This window comes from Ornithodoros turicata, chromosome 7 (genome assembly GCF_037126465.1).
Source record: "Ornithodoros turicata isolate Travis chromosome 7, ASM3712646v1, whole genome shotgun sequence".
Classification (NCBI taxonomy): domain Eukaryota; kingdom Metazoa; phylum Arthropoda; class Arachnida; order Ixodida; family Argasidae; genus Ornithodoros; species Ornithodoros turicata.
Genome location: NC_088207.1, coordinates 18134882 through 18154011, shown reverse-complemented (window position 1 = coordinate 18154011; position 19130 = coordinate 18134882). Strand labels below are relative to the sequence as shown.

The 19130-nt window shown below is 48.3% G+C and overlaps 1 protein-coding gene and 1 long non-coding RNA gene across 3 annotated transcripts in view; one reads left to right on the top strand and one right to left on the bottom strand.

Annotated features, from left to right (window-relative positions):
- Positions 1–19130, top strand: part of LOC135400267 (glutamate carboxypeptidase 2-like) — an 80461-nt gene that overhangs the window by 33608 nt on the left and 27723 nt on the right. For both annotated transcript variants that reach the window (XM_064632048.1, XM_064632050.1), the window contains 6 exons: positions 945–1092; positions 4705–4769; positions 4826–4914; positions 12826–12907; positions 13238–13496; positions 15365–15446. In XM_064632048.1, coding sequence (XP_064488118.1) covers positions 945–1092; positions 4705–4769; positions 4826–4914; positions 12826–12907; positions 13238–13496; positions 15365–15446 — 725 coding nt within the window. The remainder of the gene's footprint in view (positions 1–944; positions 1093–4704; positions 4770–4825; positions 4915–12825; positions 12908–13237; positions 13497–15364; positions 15447–19130) is intronic.
- Positions 720–4647, bottom strand: LOC135400268 (uncharacterized). Its single transcript, XR_010424572.1, has 2 exons — positions 4447–4647; positions 720–1103 (listed from the first exon to the last, which is right to left on the bottom strand). It is a non-coding gene; the product is annotated as an uncharacterized LOC135400268 (long non-coding RNA).

Below are 19130 nucleotides of genomic sequence, written 5' to 3'. Positions count from 1 at the left end.
CCGGGGTGCTCGACGCTGGACGCCATGCTACTCTGTGGCTCCATTTCACTTTTCTTCGGAAGGATGGCGCTCTAGGGGGCCGCTCCTCATTGGAGGAACGGAGCGCCGAAACGTAGTAATGTGAACGATGGAGGAACGTAGCCGGCAACGAGATGGGTACTACGTAAGCGCAACCCGTAGCCCGTAAGCGCGAACGTGGCAGTGTGAACCAGCCTTAAGGCAACCGCGGTTACACGTAACCGCGGTTCGCCACAGTCACATGGCCGACCGAACGGAGGTTACGCCGCTGTTACGCCGAGGTTACGCGGTCATGGGAAACCGAGCTTGGCAATCTCGGTTTTGCGAGCTAACCACGGTTTCGCGATTCCGATTTCCCGACGTCAGTTCGCGTGTAATGACATTTCCCGCATGTAATCATGTGCGTACCCTGTACGTTCAATTACAATTTTTCTCTTTTCTTTTCATGATATACAGCGTAATCACAACATACCTGGCACTTGTGTCACAATCATGTGATCACTGCTAACATGTCACAAACTCCCGTGTGACAACAACAAACCGTGGTTCACGATTACCGCGGTTGAGACAGCCCGTGTGGCAAGGGGTATTATTTCCAAGGAAGCCTCCAAAAAAGGTTTCGGTCCGTCCAAAGTAAGATGGCCTGAGTATATGGCTTTGCAAGGCAAGCGAGATGCGCTGCAGGGGAGTCTGGTGACTGATTTTGAAGCCTACAAGCATTTTATTGTTCGAATATATAAATGCATTATGGATACCTGTGATTATCTGTCCTTGTTTGAGTAATACAAGACCAAAAAGCAGTTATCGCAAGAACGGTTTACCGTAAAACCACAATCGTGATAGCTGCGAATACTACTTTGCTTCTTCATCTATTGTAAAGTCTGGCTTGCGTTACTCAAGCTGTCCGTCCAAAAATGTTTTTGCAGAAAGGGTGGCGTCCGCTGCGAACAATGCTCTTTTCCCTTTGGGATGGAGAAGAACAAGGTATGCTCGGTTCCACGGAATGGGTAGAAGACAACATGGCCACTCTCAGGTCACGTGCAGTCCTCTACATCGGCGCAGATGTCCTTTCAGGTACGATTCATCTGCAATTTGTGGAGACGATCGTCAAGTATGACTCTTTCGACGCCAGCTTTATAAGATGCTGAAACATAGCTTAGGCATGAAAAAAGCAGGCAAACTTCTCTCTATATAGTCATTACAAAGCCTTGTACACGGGACAACGAAATCACCCTTCGGAATTCAACACTTTTGGCGAAGCAAATCACAAGCATGCGGGACGAACAGAACACGGACAAGTGATGATGATGATGATTGAAAGATCATCAGACAAGTGAAAGACGCCTTCGTATATTACTGCTTTTGCTACAGCGGGTCACTGCAGAAAAAAACGAGCGTTTATCCATAAAGACAGTGATTGTAGCTGATCCATGGCGCGGAAGGAACACTACAATTATGATCCTTAAAATGCAATGTTCTAGCGCGGGAGAAAAGGATATGGTCTGCGAGCGCTATCCTTGGAGGCCATGGGCTAATCATGGAATTGTGATTGCCGTGCGGCATTATCTATGTATTCTCCATTAAAGCGTCCCAAAAAGAGCAAGATATCTAACCTTAGTAAGCTTCACGCAACAGGAGCAATATTTCGGAGGTCGCTCGATAGGTGGCAGCGTCAGCGCGGTTACGTCAAAACCGTTTATAGAGAGAGTTTGGCCATTGGGAGGAGCCTAACTTGAAGAACGTCATGTGACGTCACAGGTGAATGACCTCCCTCGCCGTGCTCTATTTTTGCCCCATTCATCAGCCGACCGCCGACGCCATTTTGATGCGCAGATTGCCCTCCCCGTCTGATTTGTTTCGGTTTCAGTCTGTCTACCAACGTCATGATGACGTTTCTCCGGTAGAGGTTTATTGTTTACGATGTAAGAAGGAAAGACATGTGCGCACTTCGCCCTTCGAGTTCGAAAGCCCTTCGTCCTTGAACGCTTTCAGTTTTTGGCAACAAAAAAACGACAAAGTCCGCCCGTCGCCAAACGGCAGTGGGCTCGTCCAGCGCCCTGGCGCTGGACGTGGAGCGATGACGATCTGCCGTCTTCTCGTGCCTACCGCAAGTGTAGAAATCCAGCGAACCGGTAGAATGTAGGAAGGGAGTTGCCTCAGGACAGAAGCCGCCGATATTTCGAACAGAGACTGTTCTTCTTCTGGGCACCGTCCTCATCATTGGCATGGTATTTAAAGGGTTAGGTGTGACGTGTTTAAAGGTTCATGCGAATTGTGGGTCAACAGCCCGGAGGGAAGAAAGGTTCCGTACGGGCTTTTACGGCCGGAGTGAATGGCTGCTTTGTTAGAGTGTGGAGGGGATTATGTGAACGTAGTGACCTAGGCTACAGACCGGTTACAGAAAAATGGAAGGTTCACGAACACGTGGACGAAATGGGACAACAGGCAAGAATTGGCAAGCATAGCGAAAGATAAGGAGGTTAGTGGTTACGTGGGGAAAATTCCAGAACCAGCAAAGAGTTTTTTTTTTTATATTTGTAATGCAAAGTTGTGGCATGCAATAAAGAAAGTAGAGTAGAAAGTAGCATGCAATAAAGAAAAATGATGAGGACGGTGCCCAGAAGAAGAACAGACTCTGTTCGAAATATCGGCGGCTTCTGTCCTGAGGCAACTCCCTTCCTACCGCAAGTGGGGCACTCCACGTAGGGACGGAGTCCACTTGCCACCCGCGGCTGTAGGTCAAAGCCTGTTTGTTATTCCTGTCGATTACATTCAGCGCGACCACAAAGCGGTATAGCAGCTGGCCGACAGCATCAATATGGCACGCACCATATGGCTCATAAGTGGATTCCGCTTGGATTCAGGCTTTTTGGGTGGCGCAAGGACGACTCTGACGTCAAAATAGGCTCTACCCATGAGGCGACAAAAGATCAGAGAATAGCTAAATTCTTCTATACACAGGGGTGACACAATCCCGCCATTGTTGTAACTACCCTCAAGCGGGTGCTTTTGGCAAAACTGCCATCTTGTCCTGGTCGCACGTCATAGAAAACGTCATTTTCAGGTCATGTGACTTTGTTTATATGTCCTTTTGCCGCTTACCGACATATTTTCGCCGTCATAACACCAAGAGATTACCGTATTTTGCCAGCGTAAACTATGCGGTGCTTCTTCCGCAACATGGCCCATTTCTCCTTAGTTTAAGTACATGGCATCGGCTCGGTAAGTCTTAACGCGCAGTCGTCATCACATCTTTGGAAGTCAACAATACGAGGCTTTGTGTGCAAAACTGTGCGTTTTACTGCAAGATTATGGATAAAAATAATTCCCGTGATCGAAAAACATCCAAAACGTCGTCCAGAAACAACAACCACATTGTTTACAAACGGTTTGGCCGCCGATCACGGGCGCCGCCATCTTTAAGGTCACGTGCGCCTTGACGTTTGCTGTGACGTGCGACCAGGACCTGTCCAGGATACATTGCGTTCGCCCTGCACGCTTTCGTCTACGGAGGAATACATTGGATGCCACCCCTGTGTTCCTATAAGTGGCTCTGGGTTAGGTGACGCTGGCGTGGCGAGGAAACAAAATGCCATCTCCTTGCCCCTCCCGCTCGCCCGTGAAACTCCGTGTCGCTCAGTGTCGGGCTACTCTGCAGCAAAATTTGCTTAGTGGCTCTAGGTACGTCGATCGGACGGGTCTTCCACGGCTGCTCGATACACTGTTCTTATAGCACCCTTGTGCCCCTTACATCGCAGGGCGCCTCCAAGGTCCGTCACTCCGCACGTGAATTATTTTTAAGTTCTTTAAAATCACTACGCTACGACAGTTTGCTTCTGCGCAGGGAAGAGGGTAAGGTAGGAGGAGAAATCACGTGACCAAGTGTCTGCCTATTGACAAGGCAGCAAAAACAGAGGACCTTCCCTTCGTAGTCTGGCATGGCTGCACAGAAGATACCACTCGCGCCTCGACTGTGAAGTGCTTCTCCCTTATTTTGGGACAGACACCAATGGGGTCGCACAACGGGCAATAGAGGAGGGAGGGGAACTGGGGAGCTGCGCAGACAGATGGACTACTTGCATAGCGTATTGCGCAGTGATAAGACAACGCTCACCCAAACTATTTCGCACGTAAACTCCTGATAGACTGCATTATTAATTGATCAGACCTCCATCTCATGTCATTTTGTTGCTCCTCAGATCTACCAGCTGAGTTACCGTTAAGTGTATAGTAAAGCAGTAACGGTGCAATCTCAATGTACCTCACAATGTACACCACAATTCCATTCGTCTTTTTTTTAGAAAATCACATTTGAAAATTACGGGCAACTATCATAGTGTCACAAACTGCGCATTGGTCTTCAATTCGGCAACACTACATCGCATGCCAACAACACTGAGTGTAACACGATATGATTGGGCTACGTACCCATCAGAAGCAGCAAATCAGTCGGGGCACATAGGTCACTGTTGCTTGACGAATTGGGCATTTATCTATTCCGTCAATATAAACTGTCTGTCTGAAGCTTTACCGTACCTTTACGGTGAGCATGTCTCGCTTTCAACCATGCATGTGGTTTCGGAATTGAACTTGAATATACAGCGTCTACACCAGTATGTTTGAATTGCATGGGAGAAAACCGGACATATATATAATAGCACTCCTGCTCCGCTTATCTTCTTCCAGGAGGCCGGTTCCGCCCTAGGTCTTCCGCTGCTATAGCGGAGTCAATTCGCCGTTCAGCTTCAATTGTAAGTGAAGGAACGTGAAATGCTTGCGTACATCAACATCAACTCTGTGTTTTCAGATTCCGCATTACAAGGACAAAGGTCGGACTCTATTAGCCTCATGGTCCGCTGACCCGAATGCGATGAAGAACATGAACTCTCAACCCATGTACGTGTGTGGCACGAGTAGAAAACCAGTAAGACTAATAACATGGGCGTACCGAGATGGCGAAAGGGAGGCCGTGACCCCATGAAGTTCCAAGGTTACTTGTGAAACTAGTGCGCGCTTTAGTCATGGGTCGTCATGATTATTCTCATATGTCATAATATGAACCTAACACGCGCACAGTACGCAGCGTCCGTCTCCGGGAAAGAGGATCGGGGGGGGGGGGGGGGGACTGCACGCTTTGACCTCTTGGTAGCGCTTGGAAACTATCCTGGGAACGCCCATGATTACTAGGAATCTAGTAGTACAGCTTGGGACAAAAGTTTACGGAACACGGCACTGGCGTATTTCTTCATGGGAGCGGCCCCCTGCTACATATCAAGAAGATATCGAATAAGAAACGGGTGTTTGGCTATTCTGTCCATCTCTCAATGTGTCACAACCCCGTGTTCCGTAAACTTTTGCCCCAAGCTGTACGTGTCAACAGAGCTCGAATACCAAGTGTAGTATTTTTTATTCTTTTCTAATTACATGTTAGGGCCTCGAAGCAACTGTGGCTATGAGCTGCGTACAGACGGAGAGAGGGCAGTAGGAAGGAGTGGGGGACAGGGGGTTAGTGTGCGTCCTGGGCCGACTTCAGGAAGAACTGTGCCAACATTCGGTCTGGAGTGTCTGCGGAAAATCCAGGGAAGAATTCAGATAGCAAAGCCAGAGCAAGGATTCGAATCCGTGTCACCTCCCGGTCTCGGCGTGGAAACCGATCAACCTAACCGCTATACCACCGGAGCTGGTACCAAGTGTAGTACAGTAGACTGATGTCGTTTCGCGATAAGTAGGGCAACATGAAAAGGGCACTACACGGTATAGAAGGCGCATTTTCTGGCTGCAGTGTGATACGTTTGCGACGCATGGCAGTTCCCCTAAAATTATTGAAAAGAACGGTGATAAGCCGACAAAATGCCCATTTGACACTTTAGTATTCATGATCTAACATGAGTCGGACATCACACATGACAATAGCCATGAATCATTTTGACGTTGCTCCCTATCAACTATGCATCAAATATGCATCGACCACGCATAATTTTTTCGTTCGAGAAAAGTAGTAGTACTAGTAGTAGTAGAAATGAGTCTTAAAGATCAGTGCTGCTTCTGCAGCTGCACAAACTCGAGTACCGTGACGTCACTCCCTAACCGGAGGAGTGAGAGCGCGGTGCTCAGACGAGGAAAGGTGCCGCCCAAACGCCTCGTAAATCTGAGATGCCAGCGCGGTACCAGCTCCGGTGGCGCAAATCAGGCAGGCAGACCTCTCTGGTTCCTCCCAACGACACTCCTCCTCCTCCGGTGGCGCAGCGGTAACGCGTGCGCTTGGAGACTGGGAGGTCCGCGGTTCGAATCCGCGGGCCGGCTGTGCCGTCTGGGGTTTTTCCTGGGTTTCCCTCAGATGTGTAATAGGCGTATGCCGGCACAGTTCCCCTGAAGTCGGCCCATGGACGCAGCTATCCTCCCCCCGAGCGGATTCCGCTCGGTCTTCCACTTCACCCTTTCCTCTCCTCCTCTCCACCACCTTTCCCTTCCCGAGAAACACGCCGCCTAATCAGGCAGGCAGACCTCTCGGGTTCCTCCCAACGACACTCCTCCACCTCCTCCTCCTCCTCGCCAGCGCGGTCGCGACAATGGGGTCCTATGGGAACTTTGCATGGAAGAGGAGCCTCGTTGCGCTCCCCCAAATGCACTACCAAAGGTACGGTTTCGGGAGAGGTCTGAACCTCCCCCCCCCCCTTCTGGCTATGCCATTGCAGTGGTCAGTGGTCCTGGAGGAATAAAATGACTCTAGTTTTGAAATCGTCTGGAACGGATGCGACCGTCACTTTAAAGGGGCACTAAAATGCCATGGCAAGTTCACTTCAACTTACGTTATACGCTATGTTAATTTCGCGCTTCTTGTGGTAATTCCAAGACTAGGATTTCGTTATGAAGTTACCGTCAGAATTATACCGAACTCTTTCTTGCCTCAGCGCTAAGCAGTGCGTCGCTTCGGTGTTATGCTCATTTATCGGTTCCTCTAGTCCATGCTTCGCGTGTACGCGAGTGCCAGGCAATAGAGCAGTTCCTGCAAAGAATGCCCAGAAGAAGAACAGTCTCTGTTCGAAATATCGGCGGCTTCTGTCCTGAGGCAACTCCCTTCCTGCGAAGAATATAGTGCGACAACTAAGCGAACTGGTGTCGCTTTCCGAAGGACGCGAATATCATATTGTTTCAGCAGAACATTTATGATCACTGCTGCGGGCTATAATTCAATAAACTGGTACTGAAAAGTGCAGCAATGCGCGTCATACCGCGCATGTACACAACGCTATGACCGGATCCGTTCCTAATCCACACGCACACAATAGGCATGCGAGCGCTTCTCCTGCTGTCTGATTGGATGCCGGCGATCTTTCTTCCTGGGGATTCCATTGGTTGCCGCCAAAGACGGCTCTGCCTTCATTGCTTTTTTCTTCTAAATGGTAGTAGCTAAATGGTTTCTTCTAAATGGTAGGTGTGTGAGCTGTGTGAACTAATTTTGCTTGCATTATCCTCATTGAAACATGGACTTTCACTTCAAAACATGTTGCCTTCGCATTTTATTGCCCCTTGAAAGGCACTATCGCATCCCTTCCGGACTATTCCAAAACTATAATGCCGTTATGCTCCGCATTCATCACTGATAATAACGGAGAAAATACGACGCGAATTGGTGGCGTTGTTCCTGTGCGGTTTGATGTAACACATGGCGACGCATATTGGGAGTACCACGGAATTCCCTAACTGGAAACGTCACCCAGTGAAGGCCAATCAACGAACGCCCTTTGGCGCGGTCGAGACCAGTCAGAGAGCGGTTGGAGGGACCTTGGTTGCCTTGGCGACCGACCGACCAACAGGTGGGCGGGCGAGACGGAATACTAGGGGACAGTAGGACTCTGTGATCGGCTTGCGGAATGTTGCTTCTGGTTAGCGTCCAGCCAGGGGCGTAACACCGCGTTTCACGCAACGTGGTCACGTCAGAACACATACTGGTAAGCGAAAGTCGGCGTAACTTTTCACTTAGTACATTGCGATGCGAACGCCAGGCAGACGACCTCAGAGACGAACGACAGCGCTGCGCTCCAATAGACGAGTTCAGAAAATCCCAGAGTGCTTAGCGCAGCTTTGAACTGTGGGAGTTTACTAATACGAAAGAAACGGGTGGCCTCCAAACTGTTCCGATTTCTCCCCCACCGGTCTATTATCCACGTCGTGTCAAGGTCAACGAAAGCGAAATGTGAAGGATTATTCTTCGTTCCCCCACTCACTTACCGCCCAGGATGCAATGCGTGCGCAAAGAGCACTGGGATTTTCTAAAGTCGTCTATTGGTGTGCTTCGCTTACGTCATCATGGTGCCAGCTGCAGAGGGAACGCGAAGCCTTAAAACGCATTTATTTAATACGTAAGCCGTTTTCGGAAGACAGGCTTGGCCAAGTCGACTGTGAAGCGGTGACGAACATTGCCCTGTCGATCTCATACAGACGTTCGTGGGCACGATAGTCCCTTAAAGTGGGACTCCGCAACAAAATCACCACAAAGTTGAGGTACATCCGTAATCGTTGGGATGTCAAGAACATATGTACGAAGTATCTCTGTCCAAAACTTCGCAATTTTTTTCTCAAACGAAATATTACGAAGCGAGCGCTTCGCCTCTGTGACGCGAGAGGGCGCTGAAAGCAACACACTGCTGACATCATCCGGCAAGAGAGAAAGAATGCAGGTTTGGAAGCAGACGACAATGCTGGGTGACGTCACGGAATCCTCCTCCCGACGAACCACCGTAGTATGGAGCTCTGTTTTCTGCTCTTCGCATTTCAGTTTTCGGTTTACTATTGTCATCCATTTACGAATTAATCACTCGCACAAAACGAATGAGAATGTTGTATTCGGTATCCATGGGGTGCCTCGTGTTCGGTATGATAGTTACCTAATTCTTGTCGAATCCTTGCGAAGTATCCCTTTTGTACTGAGCAACACGTGTAGATACGCTTCCTGTTCTGAGTCCCGTTCATGTATTCCCTTGACTGCAGATGAGCTGCGTCGTTCACCTACCCAAGCAGCACAATGTACTGAAAGTCGAGTGCAATAGGGGTGGACGGGTAGGTGGAAGGCCTTGAACAGACTTGTGAAACTAAAGAACATTGATAAAACACATACCAGCCACCCCTATTGCACTCGACTTTCAGTACATTGTGCTGCTTGGGTAGTGGTTATGTCACATACATACTATTTTTGTCATGTAGCCTGTTATGTCGGTTATCGACATGCTATGAAAAATTCGTTCGCAGAATTCGCAGTCATCCGTCCCGTCGGTGCACCCCGCTGCTATGCTCAGCTGCTGTTCGGTAAGGCGGCCTTGCAGTGGAAAATTGTGTTTATGCCAATTACCAGCGAAACAGAATTTAAAAAAATTGAAATGTCGTTGTCTAACACGGGGGAACACCATGTGAAGAACCGCTGGAAGCATGAAAGGCGCTAGCAGGATCTAAATCTAGTGCATCCTGGTCAAATGGATGCGAATACGTCGCGCCTGTGGGGGTTTCGTCAATTTGCACACAGGGCCCATTGGTAGACTATGATTCTTTGACCAAGAAAGTCATTTTTTTTAATACCTACACCAACCTACAACACGTCTTGTAGGTGTTAACACTGAAGCACCCAGGGTCTTCAGAGATGCGACCCAGACACGACTCCCCTCTTTAACGCCATCATTAAAGAGATTTCGCCCATTTTAAATGGCTGTGCTGGCGCCTTTTCCAAATTTTGTGGTCGCTTCTGTTACAATCCCAGTAGAAAGGTACAGCATAAGCCGTTGATAATATCGCTTCTGTTACAATCCCAGTAGAAAGGTACAGCATTAGCCGTTGATAATATCTCTTTGACGCCGTGATTAAAGGGGTTTCGCCTATTTTAAATGGCTCTACTGGCGCCTTTTCCAAATTTTGTGGTCGCTTCTGTTACAATCGCAGTAGAAAGGTATAGCATAAGCCGTTAACAATATATCTTTAACGCCATGATTAAAGAGGTTTCGCCGATTTTAAATGGCTCTATTGGCACGTTTTCCACATTTTGTGGTCCTGTCTGTTACAATCCTAGTACAAAGGTATGGAATAAGCCGTTGATAATATCTCTTTAACGCCAGGATTAAAAAGGTTTCGCCCATTTTAAATGGCTCTGCTGGCGCTTTTTTCCAAATTTTGTGGTCGCTTCTGTTACAATCCCAGTAGAAAGGTATAACATAAGCCGTTGTCAATATCTCTTTAACGGCATTATTAAAGAGGTTTCGTCCATTTGAAATGGTCTTCTGGCGCCTTTTCCAAATCTTGCGGTCGCCACTCATAAAATCTGAGTGCAAGGATCTAGTATAAATCGTGGATAACAGCTTCGCTATGCAGCATATACCAGTAACCCTTTGTGGTGAGTGATGAGTACTGGCTTGTGATAGTATTCCACGGACGCGCCTCTGCCTTCATCGGGGCTGCAAGAAGGTTCCTTTTTTACTTTTCCCAAAGAAGTTGGCAAGTGATGCAATGCTTCAGAAGCAGAGTGTGGGTCATCTTTGCCGTCAAGGATATTTCTTGCATGTAGATCTGTAAACGAAAGCATGGACTTGTCAATGCGTGCTGCACTTCGCTTCGAGAAAAAATAGTCTATTACCATGAGCAGTGAAATGCAAATGGCTTCGTAAAGGATGCGAATTTTCGTCTACTAAGTATTTTCCTCAGACTTTAACATCAACTCTGGTAGCTGTCCGCTGCCGTGTGAGTGCTCGCACTGCCGGAGCTTTGTCTTGCAAGTTCACTTTTCAGCCTCGTATGTCGGCAATTTTTGTCCTTGCCATATCATCGCGGCTCTGCCATGGTGAACTGAAAAAGCAGATGCACGGTTTCACAGTCTACTTGACCAAGTTTCTCTTCCGGAAACAGCGTACTTATTGAATAAACGAGTTTTAAAGATTCACACTCCCTCTGTAGCTAAGCCAGAATGACGTAAGCCGGGCGCACGAATTGGAGCACAGGTGATTGTCTCCGAGGTCGTCTACTTCGCGTTCGCACCGCAACATACCGAATGAAAAGACATCGGTAAATACGACGACCTTCGCTTACCAGTGCAAGTGGTGATATGATCATGTGTCGTGAAACACCGTGTTTTCGCTCCTGACTGTACAAAGACGTACGGCGCTAACCAGAAACAGCATTCCACGAGCCGGTCTCAGACCTCTCCGCCACCTGCAGACCCCCATCGCTCTCAACCGGCGGTGGGACGCTAAGGTCTCTTTGCCGCTCCCCTATTGGCTTTGTCCAAGTGACGTTTCCCGAGAGGGAATTCCGGAATGCCCTCAACATCCGTCATCTGCTCTTGCCATGCATTACGTGAAATTGCACAGAAACAACTCTAATGATCCGCCTCGAATTTTTCGCGTCATTGTCGGTGATGAACGAGGAGTAAAACGGTACCGTATAGTTTCGGAATCGACGGCGACGGATGCGATAGTCCCCTTAAAGGAGCATTAAAGTGGTATCTAACATGGCCCAAAACTCCTGTCATCTTGTAAAGCAGTATGTGAAAAGCATTCCCACAAAATATTTCTGTCCAAAGTAGTATCACCACGGTGCAATTAATTTGGAAAATCGCTGCCGCGGTGACAGGCCGGAGCGCTCCAACTGCAGACCACACCCACTCTAGTGTGACGTTCGTGGTAGAAAGCCCCCCATTCGTTCGTAGGAAAAACCGTCTGCTACGAACATTGCGAGCTGCTTCTTGTTGACTTCTATTATTTATATGATTTAGAAGCATATACGCAGCCTGAGAAAATAACATTACGATCACAAGAGTAATATATCCGTGGCTTCTGTGCAATCTCAGAATTCACAGCAGCAGAAAGCTAGCGATGGCGGCGGTATTGTGGCGCCACCTGTTAGCCACTGAACCAACTGCGCGGTGAAAACTGTCGGACAGGCTGCACACTGTCGAGAAGCACGGGGTTTTTGCTGTACCAACGCAGTTAATTTCTGGCTGCACTACTCGTTCTTCCCGTGGTGCCTGCGGTCCCAAAAATCGTGGTTGTGTCGTGGACAGCCTTCAAACCCTCCGTTTCGGACATCACGAAGCCCGAGAACGCATGGCGTCTCCGAAGCGAGGCGGTAGCAGACGCTCCAGCCTGGGCGACGTTGCTCACCTCGATCATGTGATCCCAAGTCCAATGAGGAGCGTTCTCACCACTTGCGTCACATAGTGACGTGTGTTGTGGCGCTCACCACCTGCCTATCGTGAAGGCGAAGGAGGGTGTTTCGCGCGCGGGAGGTTCGGGGAGCTATCGCAGGCGTCCCAGTTTAGCTACGGTTGCACTAATTGTGAGAAAACTGTTTTCGGCCGCCTAACATTCCATACTGACCAAAAATACAAACAAAGTTGTGGGCCTCTAGACTGCTCCTTTAAATGTCTCTGAGTCGAGTCTTTCATTCCGCTATTTTGGAGCGGAGGTGCAGCCTTGAACCCCCTATGTCGCCGCGGCTCGCCTTTCATTCCGGTCAAGTGGGCGGAGCGATCACAGCTGTGTCGTCAGGGCGAACCGTTCTCCCCGAACCACGAAAGATAAAAGAAAAACACCAAGATTCCCCTCATGAACGGCTCTGAGCTTCGCAAAACTCCCGTACTGTTAACCCACAACAACGTATATTGTTACTCATAACTTCGAGGAAGGTTCGCTTCCCGAACGAAAAAGTCGTGTGTTCAACAGCACCTATTCTGTCAAGCAAAAAGGAGAATTGTGTCAGTGTCCATCTAAGGTACCCCATGCTCTCTTTATGCCACTTTGGGTAAGCGTTTGCTACTTGCGCTTGCAGCTCATGGCCGGTTGTCGGACGTTCAGATGACGCTGCCTTTGTGTTTAGCGCCGGGGTTTCAACAGCATTCATGCACTTCACGGTGAGTCTTTTCTTCTGTACAAATCACGGCTTTGTGACAAAAGGTCCACCGGTGCACTAGTAGCCAAAAATTCAAAGTATAATCTGTGCTCGGAAGAGCTCGTGAACTCCTAACAAGCAATATGTTATTCCAACAGCTTGCGTAACTGGCTGTTCTGCTCCCCCTTATTATGCGGTGGTGACCGGTCGCGTTTTCTTTTTTCTTTTCGTTTTTTTCTTTTTACCGACAGTCTCGCGCAATCGCAGAATTTGCTCCCATCTTACTAATTCTGCTCGGAATGTGGGCCAAGCAGTAGTCGTATTGTGCGTAACGACGAAAATTTCTATGCAGCGCCGACCGGGCAGCGGCAGTCCATACCCTGCCCAGCATACAGCATACGATACATACGAAATGGTGGAGAAGTACCTTGACCCTGGCTTCCGTATAAGCCGGATGTCGGCGCAGATGATGGCTAGCCTAGCCCGCCAGTGGGCCGACCGTTCACTGTTGCCCTTCGAATTCCGAGAACTTTCCTACAGCATTCGGCGTGCGTTCGACGCTTTTGCTGCCAAACACGGCGGCATCATGCGGGGACGTAACCTCCATATAGGTAAGGCGGGGCGGGAATTTATTTATGCAAGATTATAGCGTCATAGTCCCCGCGAATGGCAGTCTTTTCTGAACCTAAACGCCGGTTGGTTGTGACTGAGGCATTGAATTGCCATGACTTGGGCGAGGCAGTAATCGCGTGTCGGTACCGTGCGAGCTATAGAGTCACAGGGGTGGCATCCAATGTTTTGCTCCGTAGACCAAAGCGTGCTGGGCGAACGCAATGCATCCTGGACAGGTCCTGGTCGCACGTCACAGCAAACGTCAAGGCACACGTGACCTTAAAGATGGCGGCGTCCGTGATCGGCGGCCAAACCGTTTGTAAACAATACGGTTGTTGTTTCTTGACGACGTTTTGGATGTTTTTCGATCACGGTAATTATTTTTATCCGATAATCTTGCAGTAAAACGCACCGTTTTACACATAAAGCCTCGTATTGTTGACAACTTCCAAAGATGTGATGACGACCGCGCGTTAAGACTTACCGAGCCGATGCGATGTACTTAAGGTGAAATGGGCTACCATGTTGCGGAAGAAGCACCGCATAGTTTACGCTGGGAAAATACGGTCATCTCTTGGTGTTATGACGGTGAAAATATGTCGGTAAGCGGCAAAACGACATGTAAACAAAGTCACGTGACCTCAAAATGACGTTTTCTATGACGTGCGACCAGGACAAGATGGCAGTTTTGCCAAAAGCACCCGCTTGAGGGTAGTTACAACAATGGCGGGTTTGTGTCACCCCTGTGTATAGAGTAGAGTAGAGTGGAGTGGAGTGGAGAGTAGCGAGTGGAGAGTGGGGAGTAGGGGGGCGTACAGTAGAGTAGAGCCCCGGTCTAGCAATGAATTACCAACCAGCCCAACAAAGCATTTGGTTAAGCTAGAGTAGTCCAAGGACGGATTTCATCTTGCCAAGAGATATTCGATTCGATTCTGAATGGCTGCAATGATGTTGCTTTATCTTCCGAACACCAAAATTCGTTCTCTGGCTTTAAGCTAACGCTCATTGAACAACAATCTGCCTTGAGGTTGATTTCAGACTACTTAAGGGGGCAATTTCCTAAGGCATCCCCAGCGTACTTTTCCAGGCGGGAGGTGGTTTCTCAATAAATTCTAGCACCATAGACTTTATCGGCACATAGACTAGCACATAGACTCTCGTCCGTGAGAAACACGGACGAGAAAAAAGATTTGGAAGGGAATGGAATCTGGAAAGGTAAAGGCCTTTGAGATGTACAAAAATGTGCAGTCCGCCTGTAGCATATGATCAAGGAAGCTGCAAGGTTACCTTAATGAAAGTATTGTGTTGTGCAAGAAAATGACTTACGCAAACTATGTACTATGTATGTTACGGCGAAGAAAATGCACGTGCTTGCACATGTCATAACCATTCAAAGGTGATATGCTCCAGTATCTTGCATAGTACGCTGGTTAATGATATATATGCATACCATTAATAGGCAATGATTTGTCACCAGATTTGTGAAAGGGCATGTCACATTGTCTGTTACATTTATGAAAGGATGTGTGTTCCCTTTCACAGATTTGTGAAAAGGAACCACACTTCTAGTCTTCAAATCATCATGCAGCGTGCCAGTCGATAGGGTCTGTCAAAAAAATTTTCACACGTTTATAGGGCAGTACTTCCTGTGTCAGACGGTAATAATAGCCTCAGTGAAACCTAAGCCAGTCGTCGTAGGTTGGTGTTTCATCTTCAGGTATGAAACAGCAAGAGAAATCTACTTCTTGGACACAAACTTTTCCTGTGAACTAAAATGCGGAAGCTAAGTTGTGTAATGCGAAATTAGGTTAAGCAATTGAGATGACCAACAATGAGTTGATTCCTGTCACATCGTTTGTTCACGCAGCTGCGCCACTCCAAGCTCTTCAAGAGTTCCAGCACTGGACCGAAAAGTTCGCGAATTGGACAAATCAAATGGACTACACGAAGTAAGATCTCAATTGAAATGAATTATTCAACAATGAAAAAATGGCTAGGAAGCAAGCGAGCTGGTGAAGATGATGCATGATGTAAAACCCCGAGACTAGGGAACACGAAGAGACTTCGTGTTTGTGTCTGTCCCTTCGTGTTCCCTATAGTCTCGGGTTTTTACATCATGCGTATTCAACGATGTCCGGCGTCACCTTCGAGAGAAGATGACGTTTTAGTGAAAGCATGACTAAGACGAAACTACTTCACCAAATGACCCCAAATTTTATTTCTGTGATTCTGGTGATTATGGATATTGCGCGTTTTGAGAGGAGATATTATATCTCTTGATCTATCAGGCCATGACTAAGTGTGTGTCAATGGGTCGGTGGCACGGGCGGCTATGTTGTGTTGGTGGGGTGTAATTGATATCCCGGCACCACTTGGTGTGTCCAAGCGTCGATCGTAAAATTGAGATAAAAGCGTAACACCGTGTTCCACGGAACATGGTCACGTCAGAACTGACACTGATAAGCGAAAGTCGGCGTATTTACCGAGGTCTTTTCACTTGGTGCGTTGTGGTGCGAACGCGGCACAGGCGACCTCGGAGCAGACTTGTACAAAATACTGCGCAAAAGTATTTAAAATAAGATACTAAATACTCTACGGAAAAAGTATTTAAAATAGAGTACAAAATACTCAAAACTGTAATTTGAGTAGAGTACTAAATACTCTAAGAAGTATTTAAGATACTATTTACAGTACTTTAGTATTAGCAGTAAGTGAAACGCGTATTCTGAACGTGGCCTTACAAATGAAAGGAATAAACTTCATCAGCCATGCATATCTTTCATTTGCAACGTCTTGGTGTCAAGTAATGTTTGGTGAACTTTGGTGAACCCAAGTAAACTTCGTTGATACGTTCTGACCCAAAACTTCGTAATCCTTCCTGTATGTCGGTTCGGGTCTTTCAACCTCTGGCACGTGTTTATTGCTTTGATGACCAAGGAAATAAATGCCGGGATTATCTTGTACCTAATCCCCTGGTGATTCACCTGGCAATATGAATAGGAACGGTTTTCTGACGAAGCTGGCTATTGAGAAGCAAGGCCAGGCTTGGGACCAGCCTATTGTACAAGAAGATAAATGACAGATTCGCGAATTCCCGAAAAAAAGAAAACGAAGAAAAAGGGTGTTAAATTCCAGTGAGCTGAAAATCTCGGCACAGCGGGAAGAGTGCTGGATATGGCTTGACGAGGAAGGAAAGTATTTTGAGTACTGAGTAGCAAATACCGAAAATAGTATTTTAAATACATTAAAAATACTTGTGGCAAAAAAGTATTGAGTAGAGTACCAAAATACCGGAAAAAGTATTTAAAATACTGTATTTTGAGTACGTACTCAAGATACGTACAAGTCTGCCTCGGAGATAATCGCCTGCGCTGTGCTACCGTTCGTGTGTCTGAAGGTCTGAGACATGCACTGGCTTAACATACGTTTATGCGTGTATGTATATATGTATGTTTATATTTAAATATGTTTATAGTAAGCCAGTGTCTCAATCCTTCATGACGTCCCCTGGCTTTTGGTCGACCTTCAACATTCGTGTGTCTGAATTGAGTGTGTACCCTCCTGACATGGCCTATTTTGAAGGAGGCTATACGTGGAATGACCAGTGTGTTGCTCATGACGTGGGCTTTTCCACCGGTTGACCGGCTTGTCCCATGGCGCAAAATTACTCAGCACGTTCCCTGACGGAGCGGCCCATTGCACAATGCGGGGTAAGGCAAAAGTGGCGAACCGCGAGGGCTCCTCTGTGCTACTGTCGCGCCATACTAAATTTATACTTATACTTGTGTGGTATTTTTGAGCACCTTTTTAAAAGTACAATTCCAATAACCACATATTCAAACAATTCCACTATCATGACTTACTATATAACTGTTTGCCAATATTATTGCCTAACTCTTTGTTCAACTTTCGCCTTTCCCGCCAACGACTTTCTCCTCCTTTCGTAACTGTAACGCGAAACCACCTTCCGGCGCGCACTCACTCCCCAAGTGTTTGTTTTGTATATATTTAGTTGAATAAAGTGTAGCCTCCGCAGTGGTACCGGACCATGCTCTGGACCTATATAAGCAGCGTCCTGGGCCACTGCCGGGGGTCGTTTGTTGGATCTCTGGAAACTGTCTCGGCCTCTTGTCACTCTGCCTCTCTAGCACCGCTTCCCGCCCTGTGTGAGGACTTGTATCTTCCCTCGGCTGTGGAAGTCGCGAAAGAGGTAAACTCCCCTTCCGGCTGTGGAGGCTAAGTTTTTCCCGCATGTGTTGTGTGGAGCTTCGGCTCCCCTTCCGGCTGTGGATGCTTAGGTTTTCCCGCCTGTGTCGTGTGGAGCCAGTAGGGTTCGGAGGAGACACCTCCACCACTTTTGTCGCGGTTAGGAATGCTCTATTGGGAACTAGTCTGCTCCGAACCCTACTGGCTCCACACGACACAGGCGGGAAAACCTAAGCATCCACAGCCGGAAGGGGAGCCGAAGCTCCACACAACACATGCGGGAAAAACTTAGCCTCCACAGCCGGAAGGGGAGTTTACCTCTTTCGCGACTTCCACAGCCGAGGGAAGATACAAGTCCTCACACAAGGCGGGAAGCGGTGCTAGAGAGGCAGAGTGACAAGAGGCCGAGACAGTTTCCAGAGATCCAACAAACGACAAAAGTGGTGGAGGTGCGGGGCAATTATCCCTAATCTACCATGAGAGCGACTCCCCAAAACGCGATCAGTGTTCACGCTTTAACGGCGAGTCAAAAACGTAACCGCCGTCGCCGCCTTTTGCAAGCAACACGCCCAAAACCCGCACAACCGATTCGTCTCCCGTCCAAAACATCCGAAGAAGAACGCCGGAACAAAATAGATCATCATTTCAACCGCCTATTCGAACTCGCAGAAGAACTAATCAAAACTCATGCCCAGCAAGAAAAGTAAACAAGCGCCCAATATAATGGCAACCCCATCAGCACGACCGGCCGTGGGAGCACCCACCTTTAAAGGAGGTCCCGATGAGAGCGTATCCGAGTGGCTGACCTGGTACGAACACGTTGCGGGGATCAACGGGTGGGATCACGAAGCAAAAGTTAAGTGCCTATACCTCGCACTCGACGGCGACGCACGGAAGTGGTATACCACCAAGATGCTAACGGGAGCACAGCTCACCTGGGAACAGTGGAAACACGAACTCACGCAGAACTTCGGTGGGCGGCAAACGACGGAATTATTCCACTTACACCTGTGTGGCCGCACACACCGTCCACTGGAGACACCGGAGCAGTATTTCTACGACGTGCTTCAGCTCTGTGCTCGGGTGGACCCACAAATGACTGAGGCGTGCAAACTGCGGCACCTCATGAAGGGACTGCGCCCAGAAGATATGCAGAAAATGCTCCTCGTCAATCCATCGACGTGCGCCGATTTTCTGCACACTTTGCAACGCATCAGCCAAGCAAACATCATGTCTCTCTCAGCGACGCATTTTCCACAGGGGTTGCAGCAGCTCGGCCTCGCTCAAGCGACAGTCAACGCAGGGTCGTCGCCACCACCAGCCACCGTTCCCCATCCCACACTGCTCCACAGCGCCTTCGTGGAATCCGCACCAAGCGGCTCAAACCATCAACGCCCGCAACCACAAGATGACCTTGGGGCATCCCT